At 37.4% G+C, this 23,191-nt stretch overlaps 2 protein-coding genes across 2 annotated transcripts; one reads left to right on the top strand and one right to left on the bottom strand.

Annotated features, from left to right (window-relative positions):
- The first annotated feature begins 278 nt into the window (after window positions 1–278).
- Window positions 279–3,770, top strand: LOC123695015 (IQ and ubiquitin-like domain-containing protein). Its single transcript, XM_045640695.1, has 5 exons — window positions 279–1,233; window positions 1,382–1,494; window positions 1,578–1,786; window positions 1,881–2,010; window positions 2,275–3,770. Exons 1-5 carry the CDS (start codon window positions 309–311, stop codon window positions 3,403–3,405), a joined length of 2,508 nt encoding a protein of 835 aa, XP_045496651.1. The 5' UTR covers window positions 279–308; the 3' UTR covers window positions 3,406–3,770.
- A 768-nt stretch (window positions 3,771–4,538) lies between these two features.
- LOC123694830 (protein wings apart-like) lies at window positions 4,539–23,059 on the bottom strand. The gene is made up of 15 exons (XM_045640416.1): window positions 22,774–23,059; window positions 22,466–22,672; window positions 20,432–22,254; window positions 18,720–18,908; window positions 18,526–18,630; window positions 18,097–18,240; window positions 17,697–17,818; window positions 17,435–17,561; window positions 17,115–17,330; window positions 16,089–16,284; window positions 13,429–13,550; window positions 12,933–13,096; window positions 12,633–12,736; window positions 8,948–9,126; window positions 4,539–7,521 (listed from the first exon to the last, which is right to left on the bottom strand). Exons 1-15 carry the CDS (start codon window positions 22,817–22,819, stop codon window positions 7,267–7,269), a joined length of 3,999 nt encoding a protein of 1,332 aa, XP_045496372.1. The 5' UTR covers window positions 22,820–23,059; the 3' UTR covers window positions 4,539–7,266.
- Between the last annotated feature and the right edge of the window lie 132 nt (window positions 23,060–23,191).

The following is a 23,191-nucleotide window of genomic DNA, read 5'->3' as shown; positions in this document are numbered from 1 at the left end:
CTATTCGATTTTTGTTGTTCAATGATCTTCATAGGAAGATACATCAAATTGAAGTAGTGAATTATATAGTGGGTCTCACGTTTTAGGCCCGCATCCACCCCGCATCACACTACTTAAAAAAACACTATTGTGAGTGCCTTGACAGCAGTGTTAGCTATGACAATGTTTGTATCATAGCAACTATTTCTTGTCTAAACGAGTTATTTGTTAGAAATTTTAGAAACTCTGTATTTGCTATGTTGTCTTCAATCGTTTTAGTATTGTGGTAATTGTATTGTGTTTTATAGTGTCCGCTGCGAGTTATAGATATGGATCAGAATTATACAATAGGAATAGCTCCAAACCCTGGTTGCTTAACTGGGGTGGTTGCGTGCCAATGCGAATTAGGACGTGAAAAACTGCTTACTGCGCCACCTTATAAAAGATTGTCTTCCGCAACCGATGATGACTCCAAGTCCCGTAATCAAACTGCACCATGTTCTAGAGAGCTTGAACAATACAAATGCCCCATCAGTCACACTCTGGTCACGTTTAAGTCACCCGTACATCCCAACGAAGTGTTCAGCAAAGTCTTCCCATCGAATACACCCATCAAATATGTAAAACGAAAATTGGCCAAATTAATATCTGTGCCAAACAATAACTTAATATTGACGAAAAATAGAAATGTTTTGAAAGAGACCACTGCTCTATCTGACTTAAAAGCCGACGCTCATGGCAACCTAGTGATCGATGTTTTCACAAAGGATTCTGAAGAATTCTCTCTTTCGTCAATACCAAAAGAGTCCTTCGTTCATGAACTACTTCAATCTATTATTCCAAAAAAGAAAACTATGCCATTCATTGCTATTAAATTTCGGGTTCGCAATCAAAATGGAATTTTTACCCGTTCTTATCATTCCATTATAAAAGTTCATGAAATAAAAAAGAATTTAGCTGGTCTTTTTCAAGTTGATGCGGACAATTTGGTTCTATTGCGTGGAGAACAACCGTTGAAAGACCGAATGGCGCTTTTAGACTTGGATTATGATAAATATGGCATTGCTGAGCTAGAGCTTTTAACTAAAGATAATGCGAAATTAAACTTGGAAAAGCTTTACAACGAAATGCCCGTTAATGATGTTTTAACGGTTATAGTTCCCTTTGGAACTACTTTAAAACATATTAACGTTGAAATATTTTCCGAACCTATAAAGAAACCATTCTTGGGGGGATACAAAAATGTTCATACAGGTACTACATTTTGAATTTGCCTGAAGTACCTAGGTATAATTAGGTCCCGTAATTTTGATCAGTTATCTGTCCCATTTTCTATAAATTTAATCTAAGTAATAAATAATGAATTGGGATATTGTTAAATTTTTTATTTTATAATTTTTAGGTACAATTTATCACCATGCCTACACGCAGACTTCACAGAAGCCCGAAAAATTATTACCAGAAAATAAAACATGCCGCGATACACAAACGGCTGAAATGCGTGAAAAAATTTATGTAAGTATAAATAATAAATTATATATTATAAAGTCTGACGAAATCCTCACACGGATAATTATTATAAATAAATAACTTTTTAGGATACAGCGTATAGTCGAGCAACTCAAATGAACACTGTCCACGCCTACATCCCTAATGTGACTGATAAAATCTTAACACCAAAACCCTATGAGACTTATGAGGAAATGGTAGCACGATTGAACCACAACCACTATGCATCAGTTATACAAAGAGCTTTTAGACATCACCAATTCAGACAAAAAATTGCAAGATGGCTTAAAGAATGCATGTGAGTACGGTTATAACCCATTAATTACATAAAATTCATAATATAATAATTGTCAATAAAAAAACTTAAACCTTTATTTTATAACATTTTTTAGGGAACGCATAGCTAGAATGAAAGAAGAAGAAAGGTTAGAACAGGAAGCTATAGAGCGTCGTCTGAAGGGTGACCTCATTACAAAAACATTTCCAAAAACAAGAGAAGACTTTGATCAACTCTATTCAATGGTGAGTTATTCTTTAGGTAACGACTATATCATAATATATTTTATTTTCAGTTCCGTTTATTAGTATAATCACAAATAAATCTCGCTTGTTATAATGTTAACATTTAATTTTTTATTGTTCCTACCGCTTAATGTAAAAAAAAACAACAGAAAACTGCAACCAGCGTCCATTAGGTACTATCAATGTAAATTTCAATTGTACCTAGTATTTAATTTACTATCGAGTATTTACTTTATAATGAAAACCTAATCATCATTTTTTAAGGTCGATCGTTGGAAACATGCAGAAATTTCACGTATATCCCAATTACATTCAAAAGGACCAAAAATAGCAGAATTCACACTTCTTCTTGACAAAGAAGTCGAACTATTACGATGTATTGAAGATTATAGAATTAAAGTGAAAGAAGACAGTAGGAAAATTAAAGAGAAAAAGTTTCTCGAAGAAATATCTAAGCCTTTTGCTTGGTATGGACGCGATGGTAAACTTATAACCAAGGACACCATAGAAACTCAAAAAGCAAGGAAACTCAAAGAACTATATAACTCATTTCTTCGAGATGATATGCAGACGAATGAGAGAATTGAAATACTCGTCGACTTGAAATTTGCTCTACAAGATTTCCGTCATCATTTAGCTGAAGAAATAATAACATTACTCGACAGAGAATGCGACTTACTGGTTAGGCGGTGTGATAATCATCAATTAGAATTTTTAAGACGCAGGATCACAGCAAGTCTATTCCAATTAATAAAAACATCTGAACTAAATTCAGGAGTGACAAAATGTAACGATATCAGAGAATTTAGAGAAATCCAAAACGAGAGACTTTACTTTTGTGAAATGTGTCATCAAGTTAAACTTTATAAAGACTTCCCGTTGAACGCGAAAATAAGTGGATTCTTAGTTTGCACGTCTTGCTCCTGGAAGGCTGTTAATGAACGTATTTGGGTGGACATGACTCCGTACAAATTCATATTGAGAGCTGTGCAACGAGACGAAAGAAGGCGAAGATGTTGGGGGTCTCTTGCATTTGTATTGCAAGAGAAAGATATATTTTTTATTGTGGAAAAGTTATGGCATGCGCATTCTGCTATCAGCGAATGTGGGGACTTATCAGAGCTAAGATTGTGTCGATGGCACGTTAACGAAGATTGGTCCCCGTGGAACTGCTTTCTTGTGACGCTACAAGAAATGAAAGCGCACTTAAAACTAGACAATCCCGAAGAAGTTTATGATGAAGAGCTTGTACAAAAAGTCGCAAATAAACACAAGCTGGCCAAAGCCAATTTTGAACAACTAATGACTGTAAATAAAACATTTACAGAAAGTGGGGATTGGCCAGCTATACGTGCTCCAGCTGTAGCTAGAGTAAGTGCGGTAGAAAGGATATAGATCAATTGCCACATTAAAATATATTTTTTTAGAAAATGAAAGTTTTCTTTAAATTTCCGTAAAACATCATTTTACGGTTATAGCATAAAATAGTGAATATTCGACGTAATGGCAAGTAGTATAGTGGTAGATACCAACAATTCGTAAAATTCATGTAGGTAACTATATAACTGATCACTAACTTAATCAAATCGTTATAAATTATTATGAGAGATATTTTGTTCTTATGGGATCAATATTTCTTATGGAATTTTAGATACAGTATTTACGTTATTCGATGTTTTAACCAAGGATTGAAAAATCAGCCCTAAATTAAATAAATAGTATTTCGCTTGGTAGATAGCTTCAGTAGGTATAAGAAAGTTCCTGGGCGGTATACTAACGAGTCATAAAACTGGCATAAAATAACATTGGTGAAATTTGTACTCCTATATTTATTTTAAATAAATGATGATTATATAACAAACAAGCTGTGTCTCGCGGTTTTACCCGCAGTGCTCTGCTCTCATTAGTCTTACCATGATGATATACAGGGTGTCCCACTGTTGGTATACTAAGCTCAAAGGAGGTTATAGTTTTGCATACGCTGAATATGTAAAAATACTTATAAATTTCAAGAGGCATTTTTTTTTCAACTAGATGAATTCTTAAAACTCTATGTGTACACCCATAACAAACAACCCGCCCTACTTTGCCACCAGCACGTGAGCTATCGTTTAAGATTATGTTTTCATAGACAAAATGCTCACATTAGCGAAGCGGTATATGCCGGCTACGCGAAGCCAGAGAAGAAAACATGGATTAACAGGAAAAATTGAGCAAAAAATTGTTGACGTAATTTTGTCGTTGAAGTATTTTTCCCGTGATCAGTGTATGCAAAACTACAAGTCCCTTCGCGCTTAATATACAGATAGTGGGACACCCTGTATATAGCCAGCCTTATTAGCCTTCCTCGATAAATGGACAATCTAACACCGATAACATTTTTTCAAATCGGACCAGTATTTCCTGAGATTAGCGCGTTCAAACAAACATACAAACTCTTTAGCATAATAATATTAGTAAAGATGTATATGTTCTATTTATTTCTAGCGTTTAGATGTGAGGTTATTAAAGGGTAATAGAAACACTTGTTTTATTTGTCCTTCTTTTAATAATAATTACACGTAATACTTTAAAACATAATTACACGTTACATTTACAATAATTTCTCAAGATATCAAACTCTCGACACAGGCTAACAACATAATATAGAAAACATATGTGATATACAAGATATAACGCAACGCGTACATAGCAAAATTCATACAACTATAGTTCAATAAATTACGTAAAATATAATTTAGATATAAGAATAAAACTGTACAACGAATAATCCAGTCTATAAAGTCAATTTATTATAATAAGCCGCGAATTTAGGTACGAAAGTCAGGCTATACTAACACAAATAAAATGACTGCAAGTATGTACGTCTATATAATAAAGCTGTCAACTCTACATAGTGTGTAATATATTGAATTTCACAAAACACAAAACCGACTACTATCGGGAGGCATTCACACAAAATTCCCTATACATTACAAATATAATTATTTTACATGTTAAGACTGAGAATTTGATACCCATTTAAAAGATAAACTAGAAGCTATTTAATTCAATAAAAAGATTTCCCCAAAATATGTTTTCTTTAAAATTGTACCTAAATAATTTACCCAACACTAGTTTATAATCTGGGACACAGAATCAGAATATTAAAAGATTATTAAGTAGGGTGCCATCGTGTTAATTACTACTCGTGAAAAGAAACATTAAAACTATCCTCAAAAATAATTAAAGCTACAAACGTTTATGTAATGAGCAAAATAAATAAAAAATAAGAACAATTGTGATGGAGTTAAAAAATAATAGTGTAGAAAATTTGAAATATTCTCCAAATCTTATAAAGATTAATTATCCGGATTCAATTTCTTTCAACCCTAAGCTATTCATAAAGGCTATCATTCACTATAACAAACTAGCAACTAACCAATTCATTCTGATGCAATATTCAACAATATACATAAATTATAAAGCAATTATTTCAACCTCAATAAATACTATGTGAATGCTTTGTTCGTCAACATATTGCAGGCAGAGAAAGTTTCAAAGTACGGAAATATCACAGATACAGGCCGATTAAGAGCTGTAACGTCAACACATTTACACATTGCACGTGTATTTCACGTGCAATGTGTAGTGTCTGTGAAGACGCGCGGCGTGACGTCATACTGCATACGCATCATTATTTATTCATATCAATATTGTTTTTATTTTGCAATTGTTTATAAATACAGAATGATGTAATTTAAACAAAGACGTTCGGTATTCGACGAGATACTTCGCGGCACGCGGATAAGATTATTTTTTTACTTATTTTACATATTATTATACTTAAATTATGAGAGCTTTCATAATTATATTTATCTACAACGCACCGATTTTACAATTCAAGTCTACAATTAAACTAGAGTCGCATTTATTTTTGAACATACTGTATAGTAAAATTGCATAAGAGTACTGTGAAGATGCCAGCTTTCCTTAATCGGCCTGTACTACAAGTGAAATGGAAGCGATCAGTCAAATTGTCTACATATTCTTTTCAGATGTCAACGATAAAATAACCATGTAATTAAAAGTCCGGTCATGATATTTTGTCCTATTTATTTAAAACGTCTCTCATGTAATTAACAGTGTTTGTACATTGCGAAAACATTCCGTCTCGTTCCGACCAGCGTCACATAATGCTATATTTTCCAGTGTATGTCGATCAGAGTCGATCTTTTTAACTAGCTACTTATTTAGTTACAAAGAATTGTGCCTCGTGAGAACAATACTCGATAGATTGTAACTCTCAGTTCTATACAAAAAGTGCATACATATTCACATAACAGAATTCACATCTATTATACACTTATTGACTATCTTTGCACTTTTATACTGCCAGTAAAGGCTTAAACTCGGAAATATCTCAATTTCATTAAGATCATAACCCATATCCAACTCAACTATCTAATGCGGATCTATTTACAAAGGCGACAAAGGAATATTACAAAAGATGAGGTACTAAAAACAATGTAACAATTCATTATACGGAAACAAACTCTAACATTACGAATGGCATGTTTTCATGATTTATCTATACATAAAATTGATTTAGATTTTATTTACAAGTCTCCCAATCACACGCACACAATAAAATTTCAAAAACAAAACACATTTAGTACTCAGCGTAAGCTTTGAGCCGTGTACAATAATGCTTCAAATGGAACACACATAACTTTATATTATGTATTTGAGTAAACGCGAGGTATCCAGACCCATACACATTTAAAGTATTCTTGTTCATGATCAACGATTTTTGAAGATTCCATTTAAAAATTGTAAATTACAAACTCAGAGCGGAGTAGGGTACCTAGCCTTTCACATAAAATTATATGGTTGCAAAGAGTATGAAAATTAGAACCAACTTTGAGCATTTTATTAGAAAACTTACTTATTAGACAGTATTTATACTCATGGTTGAATAAATATTAAAAACCTATTAAATCCGGCACTAGCTTACAACCAATATTATCTATTCAAGCAAAAATATCGAAATTGATTTACACTTAAAAAATTTAAACACATCAAATTGATGCAAATCCACATGCATCAATTCGAAAGCGTTTAAAAAAAGTAAACGCCAAAGTGGGTTCCATTTCCATACTTGTCGAGCATTTGTCACACGGCTAGAGTCTCAAATGGTAACCGCCAACCACGGGCATACTGTCACAATGTCCACAGACATGTCCACGCTTGTCGAGCACACGTCATTCCCACTACTCAATGGTAGCCGTCGACCTCCATGGAGGAGGACATCCTGTCGGAGCCGGAAGAATAGTTGGCTCCGTAGTTGAGGTTGCTCAGCGACATGTCCTGAGGCACATCGGAGGGTGAGGTCTGGTAGTAGCCCGAGTAGTATGGAGCAGGCGCAGGTGCGGGGGCAGGGGCGGGAGCTTCGCCCTCCTTGTCGCTGTTCTCCATAAACTGGATTATCCGCTGCGTCGACTTCACGTGCGCCACTATCGCCGCTTCCGCCTGGAATGTTAAGTTACGCGTTGAATTGGATAGCTATATCGAGTGGATTATGTTTTAAAATTATAAATATACAGGAGTATGTTGATATTATCGATTTTTTCACTTCACTTTCAATTAATCAAGCCATAACTTGAGAACGATTATCTTGACTTCATTATTTGTAGATACGTCGGAACTGCTAGTCTATTCACGCAGACGAGCTAGCAAATGTTTTGTTTACTACATAATATTTACTCTTAATAATATTTAATTATCAGGTATATAGCCTTGTGTGATTTAATGTCAATGGAATTTAAAGAAATTTTAATTTATGAACTAACTTTTCGTATCTAATACTTTTTACATACATAAAATATGAATGCGGACAAATAAATATAGCCGACGATAATTTCATTCTTAAATAACTCAGCCCCCAGAATCACAGACACAATAGAAAATCTATTGTGTCGTGGCCCGATCGGGCCGCTCTGGGCTCAATGGGTTAAAATCACACACGCAGCCGTAGATAGAAAGCCTATTAGCTTTTTACACATTGAACGCTAATTGCATTGTCCAGTGATGTATAACTTAAATGCACTATAGTCCGGTTGATAAGATTTGCACATAGATTAACAAATTGTCGTTAAAAGTATCAAAAATAAGTCTTAAAATTTACGAACACTTTTATATGGAATACAATTTTTAGATGGTTGCGATCTCGTATTATCTTCTGAATGCCGCAATATATTTTTCATCAAAAGATTTTGCTTATTCACATAAAATTTCGTGCGTCCATTAGTTTATTTTATACCAGCTGCGCCGAGTGGTTTCACCCACAAAAAACCCGCAGGTAAATCAAGCATGTAACAACATATTCAACTCTGTGCGCTGTTATGCTTTCACGAACATTTGGAACAGAAGCAAACTTTTTGTCATGGAAATAGAATTTAATGTAAGACGGTCGACTTGCATTAAATTCTATTTCCATGACAAAATTCCATGAACATTTTCATGAAAAATGCTGCACTGCAAGTCATTAATAAACGGATGTGTCATAATATCTGTTAGCTTTCTCCGTAACAAAAGTTACGGGCAATCTGTTTGATAATCTCCTCAATAAAATAAAAACAAAACACTATCGTTAGCGGTGAGGGAAAGAAACGACGTTCACAGCGCACTCGCTTAACACAAGGCAATGCGTCTGTCCTTCTACCTTCTAATAATAATTAAAAATACTACAAACGCTGTTAGTGAGTTACAGGAACGTCGACCACAGCGCACTACCGGTCCGGCAATGCATCTGCTCGTCTGCATTCTAATATCATAAAAATACTTACGCGAGCGGTGAGTAACCGGAACGACATCTATATAATAATATATACTTGCCTACCATCAGTCAATAAATAGGCTTGTTAATCTTTCAATAGCATAAAATGCGAATACTCACGCTGGCGGTGAGCGAGAGGAAGGCGAAGTACTTGCGCAGCGTGGGCAGCAGCGGCGCGTAGCTGGGCAGGCGCGCGCGCACGGGGGAGGCGCCCGCGCCCAGCGCCGCCTGCCCCACCAGCAGCGCCAGGTACGCGCCCACCATCGTGTGCTCCATGTGCGTGCCCGCGCGCGCCAGCACTGCACGCATACATACACAAACACGTCAGTTACATCCAATACTAGCTTTCCGCCCGCGGCTTCACCCGCCATTTCAAAGAAAAACCCGCATGGTTCCCGTTCCCATGGGATTTCCGGTATAAAATCTATCCTATATGTTAATATCTCATGTTTATCGTAAATAAAGAATTAAATTCAAATTACCCTCTGTCTGTGTGCTAAATTTTATTGTAATCAGTTCAGTAGTATTTGCGTGAAAAGGTAACAAACATACACACACACATCCATCCTCACAAACTTTCGCGTTTATAATATTATTAGATTAAAGCACTTTTATTACGATTAATGCACTTTACGATTTTCGCGATATGTCGATTGGATAAAATAAAAAATGTGGGCGTCTCAAGACTCCCAAAAGAAGTGATAACTATGAATTTAAAACAAAATACAGGAGATCATATTTTAACCTTCATGAACAGTATTTTGAATAATGACAATCAGAAGTAAGTCTATTCGAACCAAGAAGCTTATATCCTCTAATACTCTGGAGATTGCACTATGACCATTAACTTGAAACAAGAAACTATGACATTCAATGACGTCAGTCATGTTATTTGTCTCTTTCTGTCGAGTGACCACGCTGGTTTGTAAATTCAGGATTTTTCAAAATAGAAAAAACTAAAAATCATGGTCTATAAATAATAACGACATATATTTTTAACAGTATTTATATTATAATATTATGGTCATACTTTATAGGTAGGTACATACAATTTTAATTGGTATAGAATGATAGTTTATGATGATTATTTAGATATTATTTATTAGATTATTTATATTAGATGGTATTTTTTTCTGGGTCGTAATCCTCAGTAACCTTGATGGGCACATATATTTCTTTTTATTTTACTTTTTGGAAAGCTGAAATACGTAAAACAAAAAAATATGAGGTAAGTTAAAAAAGTATAAATTTCAATGTAAAAACGAACAATCTTATAACTACATGTGAGTGTAATACCGATGTCATGTGTTGTTTCATTACTAGTAACAATCTTTAAAATGGTGTTCTAAATTTTCATCATAATATTGTTATTACAATATATTCTCTTCGCTATCCATAAAAACTCGTCATCATGGTTACCTTACTTGTTAAATCTGTTTATTGAAAACTTGTTGAAAAATGATAAAGTATTAGGGAAATAACAAATTTAACATGACTGCTTACTAAAATGATGCTAAATTAGACAATTTTTGCCATTGAAATGATTCTAAACAGGTAAATGCAGGAGTATTGAGGAATATTGTAAATAACGTAAATATACACTTGCCTGTGAAATTCTATGCCAGAATTTGGTGTCCAAACACTTCTGCAATTTTGCACAATACAATGCATTCTTGATATTCGGAAAATATTCATTAAATAAGCAACAATATTAACTTAAATATTCGAAGCGACGCAATTTTTTTGACACACATGCCATATTGACAAAGTGAGAGTTGCTACAATTTTATTATGGTGACTATTCATAATCAGGGAGTATCGCTTTTTAATAATTGGTTCAGATACTTAGTTTATTTAGCATAAATAATAATTGTCTCATCCAACAATGCTTCTGAATGACGTTGTTGGCAATTTATCAACAAACTCATGTACAAAAACTAACCTTTTGCACAGAATATTACAGCATACATAGTAGCCTTGGGAAAACTTCGTATTAACAGTGGCAATACCAAGTTAGGTGTGAAAGTGATAAAAAACATGAACTGGGCAATATTTTCTTGTTACACGTCAATGTTCATACCGAAATCTCCAGTGTATTAGATATAAGCTTCTTGATTCGAACCAAGAAGCTTATATCTAATACACTGGAGATTTCGGTATGAACATTGACGTGTAACAAGAAAATATTGCCCAGTTCATGTTTTTTATCACTTTCACACCTAACTTGGTATTGCCACTGTTAATACGAAGTTTTCCCAAGGCTACTATGTATGCTGTAATATTCTGTGCAAAAGGTTAGTTTTTGTACATGAGTTTGTAGATAAATTGCCAAAAACGTCATTCAGAAGCATTGTTGGATGAGACAATTATTATTTATGCTAAATAAAATAAGTATCTGAACCAATTATTAAAAAGCGATACTCCCTGAATATGGGTAGTCACCATAATAAAATTGTAGCAACTCTCACTTTGTCAATATGGCATGTGTGTCAAAAAAATTGCGTCGCTTCGAATATTTAAGTTAATATTGTTGCTTATTTAATGAATATTTTCCGAATATAAAGAATGCATTGTATTGTGCAAAATTGCAGAAGTGTTTGGATACCAAATTCTGGCATAGAATATACAGGCAAGTGTATATTTACGTTATTTACAATATTCCTCAATACTCCTGCATTTACCTGTTTAGAATCATTTCAATGGCAAAAATTGTCTAATTTAGCATCATTTTAGTAAGCAGTCATGTTAAATTTGTTATTTCCCCAATACTTTATCATTTTTCAAAAAGTTTTCAATAAACAAATTTAACAAGTAAGGTAACCATGATGACCAGTTTTTATGGATAGCGAGGAGAATATATTGTAATAACAATATTATGATGAAAATTTAGAACACCATTTTAAAGATTGTTACTAGTAATGAAACAACACACGACATCGGTATTGCACTCACATGTAGTTATAAGATTGTTCGTTTTTACATTGAAATTTATACTTTTTTAACTTACCTTATATTTTTTTGTTTTACGTATTTCAGCTTTGCAAAAAGTAAAATAAAAAGAAATATATGTGCCCATCAAGGTTACTGAGGATTACAACCCAGAAAAAAATACCTTTTGAAAAATAAACTTTGTAAAGTTAGCTGAAATTTGTGCAAGGCCGTTAAACAGTTTTTCTTTGATGATTTTGGCTTGAAATTGACCAGTGGAAGCAACGCGTTTAAAAAGAAGATCTGAGTAGCTTACAATTTGGTAAACAGCATCTAATCCAAAACACAACTTTCCTCTATTTACAAAGGATGTTAATGCTATATATCGGTTCATATCCAAGCTTTGTAGCCAAAAGTTATTTAAAACTATCATTCTATACCAATTAAAATTGTATGTACCTATAAAGTATGACCATAATATTATAATATAAATACTGTTAAAAATATACCTATGTCGTTTTTATTTATAGACCATGATTTTTAGTTTTTTCTATTTTGAAAAATCCTGAATTTACAAACCAGCGTGGTCACTCAACATAAAGAGACAAAAAACATGACTGACGTCATTCTAGGTCATATTTCCTTGTTACAACTTAATGGTCATAGTGCAATCTCCAGTGTATTAGATATAAGCTTCTTGATTCGAACTTATTTCATATATTTAATTTAAAATTGACAACTTTTCACGAGATTTATTTTTATTTTATTTTAACTATTCACGACAAAATTATAAATAAAAAATACGAATATAATACTGGGTGGATCAAATATAACATTTATTACTGATATAAAATAAATGAATGCAAACAAAACTCACGTTTAGCAACAGTTTCATCAATGTCATCTGGTTGTTTCTTGTTATCACTGTCCTCGCCATCCTTTTTGCCATCAAGTATGGCGTCCGTATTTTCTTCAGCTCGCCTATAATATTTTAAGTAAGAATTATGACTTATTCCATGGATTTTTTATACATAATATGTAATTAAATATTTAACGAGTGGATTTGTTGCGCGGCAACGCGTGTCACTCGTTCTATAAGTGAATTCCGTGAAAAGTTTGTACTCTTTGTATGCTGTAATTGTAGTTGGTAGTTTATATGATTTATACATCAACTTACTTGGCAAGTTCGACTCGTTTATGGAACAAGTCGATAATCAAATCCAGTGCAGACACGCTGCGCGATATGATATCGTTCTCGTTGTCCACACGGATCCGTACGCTGAGCAACCGTTGGGTGTTCACGTCGTTGTTTTGTACTAGGTTTATTAGTAACATTAACACCTGGAAGGAGGAAAACAGATATATAAAACAATTTGAAAAATAAAGCACTTAACGGTGTGAAATATTGGAACATTATATTTTGTCAAAAAAAAATCAATTAATATGTGCCTAATGTATGCACATTTTTTATTTTTGTTAACTTTATATGAAAAACAATTCATATTAAGTTTTTCATACTAACATTAACAAAATAATTAATTGAAAGATTTCACAATTTCACGATTTCAGTGACAACTGACAAGTGTTTTATCAAATATTTATGTATGTATTTATCTACATTTGTTTTTTTCTACTTTTCCACATTATAGTTGTTATGATTAAATAATACTTACACAGACAGAGAAGTCAAAGTTATTTGAGTCTGGAATAAAGTTGTCCTGATTGTTCAACATTATCAAGCACATCTCCATGACTGATGGTTGTTCACCAACAACCTGAGCTCCAATCGACGATGCTGTAATCATTGTTATATATTTTTAAACCCTAGATTCTATAGACAATTGTTAAAAAGAGTAATGATAATTGCTTGTACGAAAACGTTTGTTGGGTGTTTGTAAACTATTAGATTTTTCACAAAGAAACTAGATTTAATCTGTATCGAATTTATCATAGACTGTGTCACGCAAAACCTCATTTGAAAAACAAGCTCATCTAACTTATAATCAAAATGCCCAAAACATAACTGCTTGCCATATTATGATGTCGTAAAATGATATTAATTTTGTACATAGAATAATAATAAAGGTTCATAATACTTCTGTGTGCGAAATTATATCAATAAGTTTTATTTTAACATACTTATACTTACATCATAATGCAAACACACAAGCATGATAATCTAGACAAGCAAACTACTTACTTTTCTTTAAATCGCTATGTACAAATACACATTTAATGATGCGAGTTATTTAGTTGTTTTTTTTTTTTTTTTGAAAGTAATAAAGGGAAATTCTTGACCACAACCTCGCCTAGTGGTAAGCGAATATAATCTACGATGCAGCGCGATTACCTAGACTATGCAATAGTATTGTAGTGGTGTACTGACCGTTGGGGGCGAAGGAGTGCGACAGGTTGACGAGCACCTTGACGGCGGGCAGCGCCGCGTCGAGCAGCGCGTGGCGCAGCGGCAGGTGCGCGCGCGCCTCGCCCACGCAGCGCCGCAGCAGCGCCGCCAGCGTGCCCGCCGCGCCCAGCCCGCCGCACACTGTAGTGGTGTACTCACCGTTGGGGGCGAAGGAGTGCGACAGGTTGACGAGCACCTTGACGGCGGGCAGCGCCGCGTCGAGCAGCGCGTGGCGCAGCGGCAGGTGCGCGCGCGCCTCGCCCACGCAGCGCCGCAGCAGCGCCGCCAGCGTGCCCGCCGCGCCCAGCCCGCCGCACACTGTAGTGGTGTACTCACCGTTGGGGGCGAAGGAGTGCGACAGGTTGACGAGCACCTTGACGGCGGGCAGCGCCGCGTCGAGCAGCGCGTGGCGCAGCGGCAGGTGCGCGCGCGCCTCGCCCACGCAGCGCCGCAGCAGCGCCGCCAGCGTGCCCGCCGCGCCCAGCCCGCCGCACACTGTAGTGGTGTACTCACCGTTGGGGGCGAAGGAGTGCGACAGGTTGACGAGCACCTTGACGGCGGGCAGCGCCGCGTCGAGCAGCGCGTGGCGCAGCGGCAGGTGCGCGCGCGCCTCGCCCACGCAGCGCCGCAGCAGCGCCGCCAGCGTGCCCGCCGCGCCCAGCCCGCCGCACACTGTAGTGGTGTACTCACCGTTGGGGGCGAAGGAGTGCGACAGGTTGACGAGCACCTTGACGGCGGGCAGCGCCGCGTCGAGCAGCGCGTGGCGCAGCGGCAGGTGCGCGCGCGCCTCGCCCACGCAGCGCCGCAGCAGCGCCGCCAGCGTGCCCGCCGCGCCCAGCCCGCCGCACACTGTAGTGGTGTACTCACCGTTGGGGGCGAAGGAGTGCGACAGGTTGACGAGCACCTTGACGGCGGGCAGCGCCGCGTCGAGCAGCGCGTGGCGCAGCGGCAGGTGCGCGCGCGCCTCGCCCACGCAGCGCCGCAGCAGCGCCGCCAGCGTGCCCGCCGCGCCCAGCCCGCCGCACACTGTAGTGGTGTACTCACCGTTGGGGGCGAAGGAGTGCGACAGGTTGACGAGCACCTTGACGGCGGGCAGCGCCGCGTCGAGCAGCGCGTGGCGCAGCGGCAGGTGCGCGCGCGCCTCGCCCACGCAGCGCCGCAGCAGCGCCGCCAGCGTGCCCGCCGCGCCCAGCCCGCCGCACACTGTAGTGGTGTACTCACCGTTGGGGGCGAAGGAGTGCGACAGGTTGACGAGCACCTTGACGGCGGGCAGCGCCGCGTCGAGCAGCGCGTGGCGCAGCGGCAGGTGCGCGCGCGCCTCGCCCACGCAGCGCCGCAGCAGCGCCGCCAGCGTGCCCGCCGCGCCCAGCCCGCCGCACACTGTAGTGGTGTACTCACCGTTGGGGGCGAAGGAGTGCGACAGGTTGACGAGCACCTTGACGGCGGGCAGCGCCGCGTCGAGCAGCGCGTGGCGCAGCGGCAGGTGCGCGCGCGCCTCGCCCACGCAGCGCCGCAGCAGCGCCGCCAGCGTGCCCGCCGCGCCCAGCCCGCCGCACACTGTAGTGGTGTACTCACCGTTGGGGGCGAAGGAGTGCGACAGGTTGACGAGCACCTTGACGGCGGGCAGCGCCGCGTCGAGCAGCGCGTGGCGCAGCGGCAGGTGCGCGCGCGCCTCGCCCACGCAGCGCCGCAGCAGCGCCGCCAGCGTGCCCGCCGCGCCCAGCCCGCCGCACACTGTAGTGGTGTACTCACCGTTGGGGGCGAAGGAGTGCGACAGGTTGACGAGCACCTTGACGGCGGGCAGCGCCGCGTCGAGCAGCGCGTGGCGCAGCGGCAGGTGCGCGCGCGCCTCGCCCACGCAGCGCCGCAGCAGCGCCGCCAGCGTGCCCGCCGCGCCCAGCCCGCCGCACACCGTAGTGGTGTACTCACCGTTGGGGGCGAAGGAGTGCGACAGGTTGACGAGCACCTTGACGGCGGGCAGCGCCGCGTCGAGCAGCGCGTGGCGCAGCGGCAGGTGCGCGCGCGCCTCGCCCACGCAGCGCCGCAGCAGCGCCGCCAGCGTGCCCGCCGCGCCCAGCCCGCCGCACACCAGGTGCTGCTGGTTCGCCTCGTTCATCTGCGTCACCTGTACGTACACACATTTCGTTAACTGCTACTGTCTCTCATATGCGATTCGCACACATGCTTTATTATACAGTGTGGAAATTTTCGATGGGCCCTGAAGGGAAAGTACTTGAAATAATGTTGATAGCAAATTTTGCTTAAAGCCTTTATTTTGAAAAATAAATAGAACATAATTCAAAGATTTTCGAAAATTCACTTGCTACGACCGGAAATCAACCAACTAAAAATTTAAAAAAATAAAATTTGTTATTTAATTCTTACAACTAATTGTTCACTAGACAGATGGTCAATAACTTTACATTTCGGTTTATTGAATGCAGTTCTATTCTATTTCTTTTTCAAAATGATGGAATGTTTCCTTTCAGCAAAATTTACTACCTCCAGTATTTCAAATACTTTTCCTCCAGGGCCCATCAAAAATTTCAACACTGTATAGTGCGTGGGATGTTATGGAAATAACACTGTTGAACTATTGATCAAATGTATCCCAACAATAATACAAATAGTCAATACCGTGCGGTATTGACTATTGACCAGGAGCTTGCTTTCAAAGGTCTGCGCGCCGCGTAACTCTTCGTATTAGACTGTGGAATAATATGGAGAGCAGAGATGTGTTTGTAGGAAAATGCTATAAAATTCTGTTATAATATAACCAGTTAAACAAATATATGAATGGTTTTAACTTTTGATTGTGAATAAATATATGAATATATTATTGAAGTTTTTCTAGTTTCTGTTGAATTGGTTTTCCTGATTGCTGTCAGCGATTAAGCCACCACCTGTATATTGTTAATTTTCAAGTTTTTCGTATAAGATTAAATCACAACTCACATTCTCCAAAACCCGCATGCACCGGTCAGCCTTCCTCAATATATCCAGGTGTGTGTTCGTCCAGGTGGCGGCCGGCGCCTGCAGCTTCTCGGCGCAGTCCTGTATGGTGCGCACGATGTGGTCCACGCCACCCAGGTTGCGGAGTTCTTCCTTGAACCACTCGCCGGCGCGTTTCGACGTCAGAGACAATAGTGTCTCCATGGCTAAATGCCCCACCTGTACAGAAGTACACTTTAATGACACTTACTTGCAAAATTGCAAAAGTAATAAAATGTCTACAGTTATACTATATAAGAAAGTAAAAAATAAAATTTACTTACAGTAATATTATCCAAATCTAAATGCTTAGCTTTTCCTTGATTTTTGATCTCAGCACATAGTTCCCGAACTCTCTCTTGTGTCTTAGCAAGTTGTGCTGATGTCAAGCCACAGTCATCCAGAGCATTCCTAACACATTTAACATTTAATAAATGAATCAAATCTACATCTATAAAAGCCAAATACTTATAGTTAAAATATAAAACTACATATTTATATGATTGAAATCATATAAATATGTACTAAATATCTAAGGGTACTTACTTGTGAGACGCATCAGACTCCAGTAAATTCAACATGAGTTCCAGTGATTCACGATCCAAGTCCATATTGAGACGATCTTGGGATAGTACAAACATAACTGTTGCTGTACACAGCCCCAAGCTCTGAAACATATTCAATGATAAACAAGTTTGTTTTTAATCAATACCTATACTTAAAAAATTAATTAATATGAGAATTATAGTACAAAACTTAATGTGACTATAGCAAAGATAAACTTAATTAATAAAATATATCTATTGACAATGTAGCACAATATGCAATTAAAAAATAATACAAGTATCAAAATTTAAACAAAGTATGCATAATATGAACTGTATAAAACTGCCTGAAATAATACATTTTAAATTTTAAATTTTAATCAAAAGAACAAAATCTATACCTGATCATTAGTAGCATCATGTAGAGCACTGAAGAACTTCTGCACGGTGCCGTGCGCTCGCAGGTGCATGCGAAACGCGGGCGCCGTACATTTACTGGCCAGCGTGATGGCCGACAGGCAACGTGTCGACATTGGATTGTTGTCCTGTTTGTAGTGAAACAAAATTATACATTACTCATCATAATAATATGTTCTCTAAATAAGAATGTCTTGTAAGGTGTGATTTCACATAAAGTAACTGATTAAATTATTTTTATTTAATTTGGCAGCTTACAAACAATATACTAAAGTTTTTGGACAAGACTCTACCTAGTCTCAAACTAAACAAGATTAGTATTTTGGAATTCTTTAGATAGTACAATATAATAAGTAAGGATAGAACATAACTAATAAATACGACATATAAACCAGTGCTGACAAGTTGCTTACCTGTAAAGCATCTAGAAGATATTCAACATCATCATTAAATTCTTGGAATTCACCTATCTCTTGGATTTGATGAGCTTTCTTCACATTCCTCACAACAGTGTAGTACTGAAACATACAAGAATTAAATATATCAAAAAATGTGATAAATATTACTTTACATATCACAATTATATTTCTTTAGTTTTATCTAGTACCTCCTTAGCTTCCTTTGCACATCTAACACTGGTGTACGGTTTAACAGGTTCATTACATATTGGGTCATCTATAATTGGATCAGCTGCCCTGTAGCGAGTAACTCTGGTAAGCTCTTCAGATACTTGACTGGCTGGATTCTGGACTTCAGTTGTTTCTGGTTGCTCAGGTCTTGGAGTCTCATTACCCTTCTGAAGATATTATACATAAATTTAGAACTTATGATCCATCACATAGAAAAATAAGGAATACAAAGCAAGCTCTTTACTTCTTCTTACTTATTATGAATGGATATACATAAAAAAAAAATGTATATTATCAATAAATGCAACATGAAACTTTAAACATTTCTGATAAATAGTAATTTTATTATTATATTGTGTTATTGATATGAACAAAATAGTAAACATTGACAATAATCATTAACTACTAAAACAAGTATTACATTATATGCACTAGTGTTCCTCCTATAGGATATACATAATTATATATATAATTTTTTTTTAGGTAAAATTACCTGCCCCCCTAGCCAAGTGGCTTTCTGTTAGCGTAGCGTTCAATAGAATAGACTACAAATGTATGAGATTGACGTAAGCTGTAGATAAATTATCTACAGCTTACGTCAATCTCATACATTCATAGTATAGATAAAGGATCAGCCCCCCTAGCCAAGTGGCTTTCTGTTAGCGTAGCGTTCAATAGAATAGACTACAAATGTATGAGATTGACGTAAGCTGTAGATAATTTTTAATTTCCTGATTCTTAAAAAAGGCATTTACTAGGAATGATTGCGAGTGTACATCATTATTAAACTTTAATTGATGTTAGTTATCCAGATTATTTACATTAATTAAGATGAATGCAATTTTCTTTCTAATCAAAGTCCCATTTAACCTTACATTCTGACAAACTGATTGATAGATATTATTGGTTTTAATGTTGCAACAACAGCAACAATGAACATGTTAAAAGTTTACTTATTTCAGTGCATATATATTTAATTAGGATTTAAACAACACAATGCCTCATTTTTATTATGTATTTTATTTATTAATTATTAATTACTATAGTTATAGCCATATTCAATCATAAGTATCTAAAAGTATGTGATATAAAGTATGTAATACAATAACATTCACCATACACAAATATAACTATTGTTTTTAGAGTAATTTTTAATGCAATTTAAATCAATTTTGAATCAGTGTAATAACTAATAACATTGATACTGATTAATTGCTCAATAGGAATAATTTATTTCTTCTAATAATTCTCATAATTAATTTATTTCATTATGGTTGCTTGCTGAATGTTCTTGAACAGATTGCATTTATACATACAAAAAAAAAAAAAATTATGGTTGCTTCATTTCTTTTTTATCAGAAACTGATAATAATCCATATTAATATTATTAGTGCGAAAGTAACTCTGTCTGTCTGTCTGTTACTCAATCACGCCTAAACTACTGAACCAATTTGCATGAAATTTGGTATAGAGATATTTTGATACCCGAGAAAGGACGTTTTATTGCGAAATATGTACCACGGGCGAAGCCGGGGCGGACCTCTAGTAATCAACAAGTTATCTTCTAAGATTTGTTATCCAGAAGACTTGGTTGCTCTTTCTATCATAACTTTAGAATATTTATTATGCCTGGAAAGTTTTTGCATACAATCTGGATAAATATAAAAATATGTACAAGATAAATACTTACATCATTTGCCCATTCATGTTTATAAAGATGTCGTCTTTTACGAGCAGGCAGTGGAGATGGATTATCATTACCCAAAGATTTGCTTTTGAATATAGATCCCTTTTTCTTTGTGATAACTAATTTAACACTTGGTTTCTCTTCATTATGTTCTTCAGAGTGAGGTGACTTAAACACATCTTGAGATTGCTTCTGCACTTCTTCTTCTGATAGTTCATTGGGACAACTATTATATGCAGAGTCAGTAGATTGAGTCTGAGTCTGGCTTTGCACTTCTGTAGCTTCCTGTTGTTTGACTTCTGTAGGTTGTTGCTCAGAATTTAATTCTTCATTAGTGTCATTTGCTTCATTAACAGTTTCAATCATTTCATTGGTATCAGGGCTTGAGTGCTTATTATGGCCATGCTTATTTTTCTTGTTCTTATTTATTTTTAACTTAGGTATACTTTCAGTTTTATCTGTGCCTGCTAAAATATTAATCAATTCATTTTGTTCGATGGGAGATTCAGATTCTTTTTCTGGTTCTAGAGGAACATCTTGCAATTTACTAGGTATTGGATCAAGTGATCCTTCTTGTTTTTTTCTTGTCTTTCTACACTCTCTTTTAACTTCATTTACAGTCTTTGCTACATGTTTATTAGATATTCCAGCTGCTACATACACCTCATCATCATTTTCACTATAATTGATGTTGGGTCTATTTCGTCGAGATCTACCTGATACCACTTCAGGTGGTTTTGGCTCAGGAAGAGGTTCATTTGTGTCATCTGGCGTAGAATCAAATTTAGCCAATTGGGATTCTATAATGTCTATCTGCTTAATTTTGTTTGAATTTTTTTCTGGTATTGGTTCATGTGCTGGAGAAGCAAGTGTTTTATAAAGTTCATAAGCATCTGAACCAGGTTGTGGAGAGCTAGGTTTCTTTAGAGGTTCATCATCTGAAGACACCTTGTGGTGCTTTTTGTGAGATTTGTGGCCATCTTTCTTCTCTTTTTTTTTTTCTTTCTTACCTTCTTGATTGAAACCAGAACATTTTATGGTAATTTTAAGTCCTTCATGTTTAGGTGAACATATAGCATCCACGGAAGGACTCTTCTTATGGTCTAACCCTAAATCGGAATGATTATCCATAGATGAATGCCGGTCTGATCCAGGGGAGGTGAAACCTTCATTGGAATCTGTACTGACAATTCTAGATGTACCTTTGGAGATACGAAGTACAATTGGTGGTGGTTTACGCTCTTCATTACTTTCCTTACTGGTTGATGGGCTTGCTACCTCACTTTTAACTGGAGATGGGCTAAGAATAGCTTTTGGTGATGCACTGGCTACTAGTGGACTGGCCTTTGGAGTTGAAACCTTGGGCTGTAATGGCTCATATCTTGTAAATTCAGGTATAGGACTGTTGCTTCCATCCTCTGCATAATTAATCACTTTATCACGATTTCTTACTAAGTAACGCTTGTTTGGTGGTTGTGAATTTTCTGCTGTAGGATCCTCTTTTTTCGCTGCTTTAGTAGCAACTGCATTCTTTTTACCTCGAGATTTTTCCGAATTACGTCTTGGTAGTTCAGGTGATGATGAATCTCTATTGTATCTGCTTCGCTTAGTTGTCTTTTTCTCTTTAGTAGTGTGTTCAGGAGAAAGTGGTGCAGGATGAACTGGAGGAGCATATGTAATTTGAGGTACTGGAGGATACAATTCAGTGTTACGTGACTTGAAAAATTTCTTGGGTTTTGGAGGTGGCTGTTCTGATTCTACAGCAGGTACTGTCAGTGGGCTATTTTGGTCTTGAACTGGTTTCTTGTGAACATTACTTTGGTAGGCTGAAATTAAAATTTCAATGGGTATCATAGCTTTGTTAGATCACTGCATATTAGAAGAGGAAAACAATGACATTAAAAAACCAATAAGAATAATTTAATGCCAAGATTTATAGCATATAATATAACGAATAGGTTAAATACTTTATTTTATTTACTTTATTTACGCAATTAAAATAACTTCAATCGTAAAAAACAAACATAAAATGTTTACCGTAAGGGGCGCTTCTAATGGAAGTAAAGCTTGTGATTCCCCACTTGCCCACGGTACCCGCGGACCGGGCAGCTGTGGGACAGTTACTGTTTTCTCTAAATAGGGCACTATCGAGCGGCACGGCCACACTGCCGCTTCGGCCTCTGCCCCAACGCGACATTCTGATAATTTCATCAAAAACGATTACACCTGCGCCGTCTTCACCAACTACACTTTAAATGTCAAAATAATATTTATCTCATATTGTTATTCTATAAGCACAAACGATAAGAAATAACACAGTTATGTGTTGTTCAGTGTTCACGTACCTAATCCACTTTGACTTTCTCCTATAGAAAGGAAAACAGAAACCATAAAGATAACACACCCGCCATTTTTACAAGAGCTACCTAAGTACTTTCCTCAGGGACGCATTCGAATTTACTTTGAATTAATACAAGTCTCTATTGAGCCGCGTCTCTAAATATCACAAATTTAGATTAAATGCACTTATTTTTCTTGCACTTTGAGGTAGATATGAAAGATTAGAAATTACATTAAAATGACAAACAAGACACAAACTGCGATGTTGTCATCTCATAACACCAGCAGCGCCATATTGGTAAAGCAAAACAAGGTGAATTTTTCAACCAATCAGAATTCGAGTTTCATACTATGATCCATAGACTAATTCTTAATAATTCTAGCTTAATTCATCTCTATGGTCTTTTTATCTTTTTTAATTCT

This window comes from Colias croceus, chromosome 10 (assembly GCF_905220415.1).
Source record: "Colias croceus chromosome 10, ilColCroc2.1".
Taxonomy (NCBI): Eukaryota; Metazoa; Arthropoda; class Insecta; order Lepidoptera; family Pieridae; genus Colias; species Colias croceus.
This window is presented reverse-complemented; position numbering and strand designations above follow the sequence as displayed.

Bases quoted from the DNA above. Each gene is read 5' to 3' on its own strand.
- LOC123694830 (XM_045640416.1), bottom strand. From the start codon at position 22,819: ATGGTTTCTGTTTTCCTTTCTATAGGAGAAAGTCAAAGTGGATTAG. The intron at 18,909-20,431 runs GTAAGTATTTAT...TAATATCTTCAG, and splicing joins AACATGAATGGGCAAATGAT to AAGGGTAATGAGACTCCAAG. The intron at 7,522-8,947 runs GTGAGTATTCGC...TTAACATTCCAG, and splicing joins TCCTCTCGCTCACCGCCAGC to GCGGAAGCGGCGATAGTGGC.
- LOC123695015 (XM_045640695.1), top strand. From the start codon at position 309: ATGGATCAGAATTATACAATAGGAATAGCTCCAAACCCTGGTTGCTTA. The intron at 1,234-1,381 runs GTACTACATTTT...TATAATTTTTAG, and splicing joins ATACAAAAATGTTCATACAG to GTACAATTTATCACCATGCC. The intron at 1,787-1,880 runs GTGAGTACGGTT...AACATTTTTTAG, and splicing joins AGATGGCTTAAAGAATGCAT to GGAACGCATAGCTAGAATGA.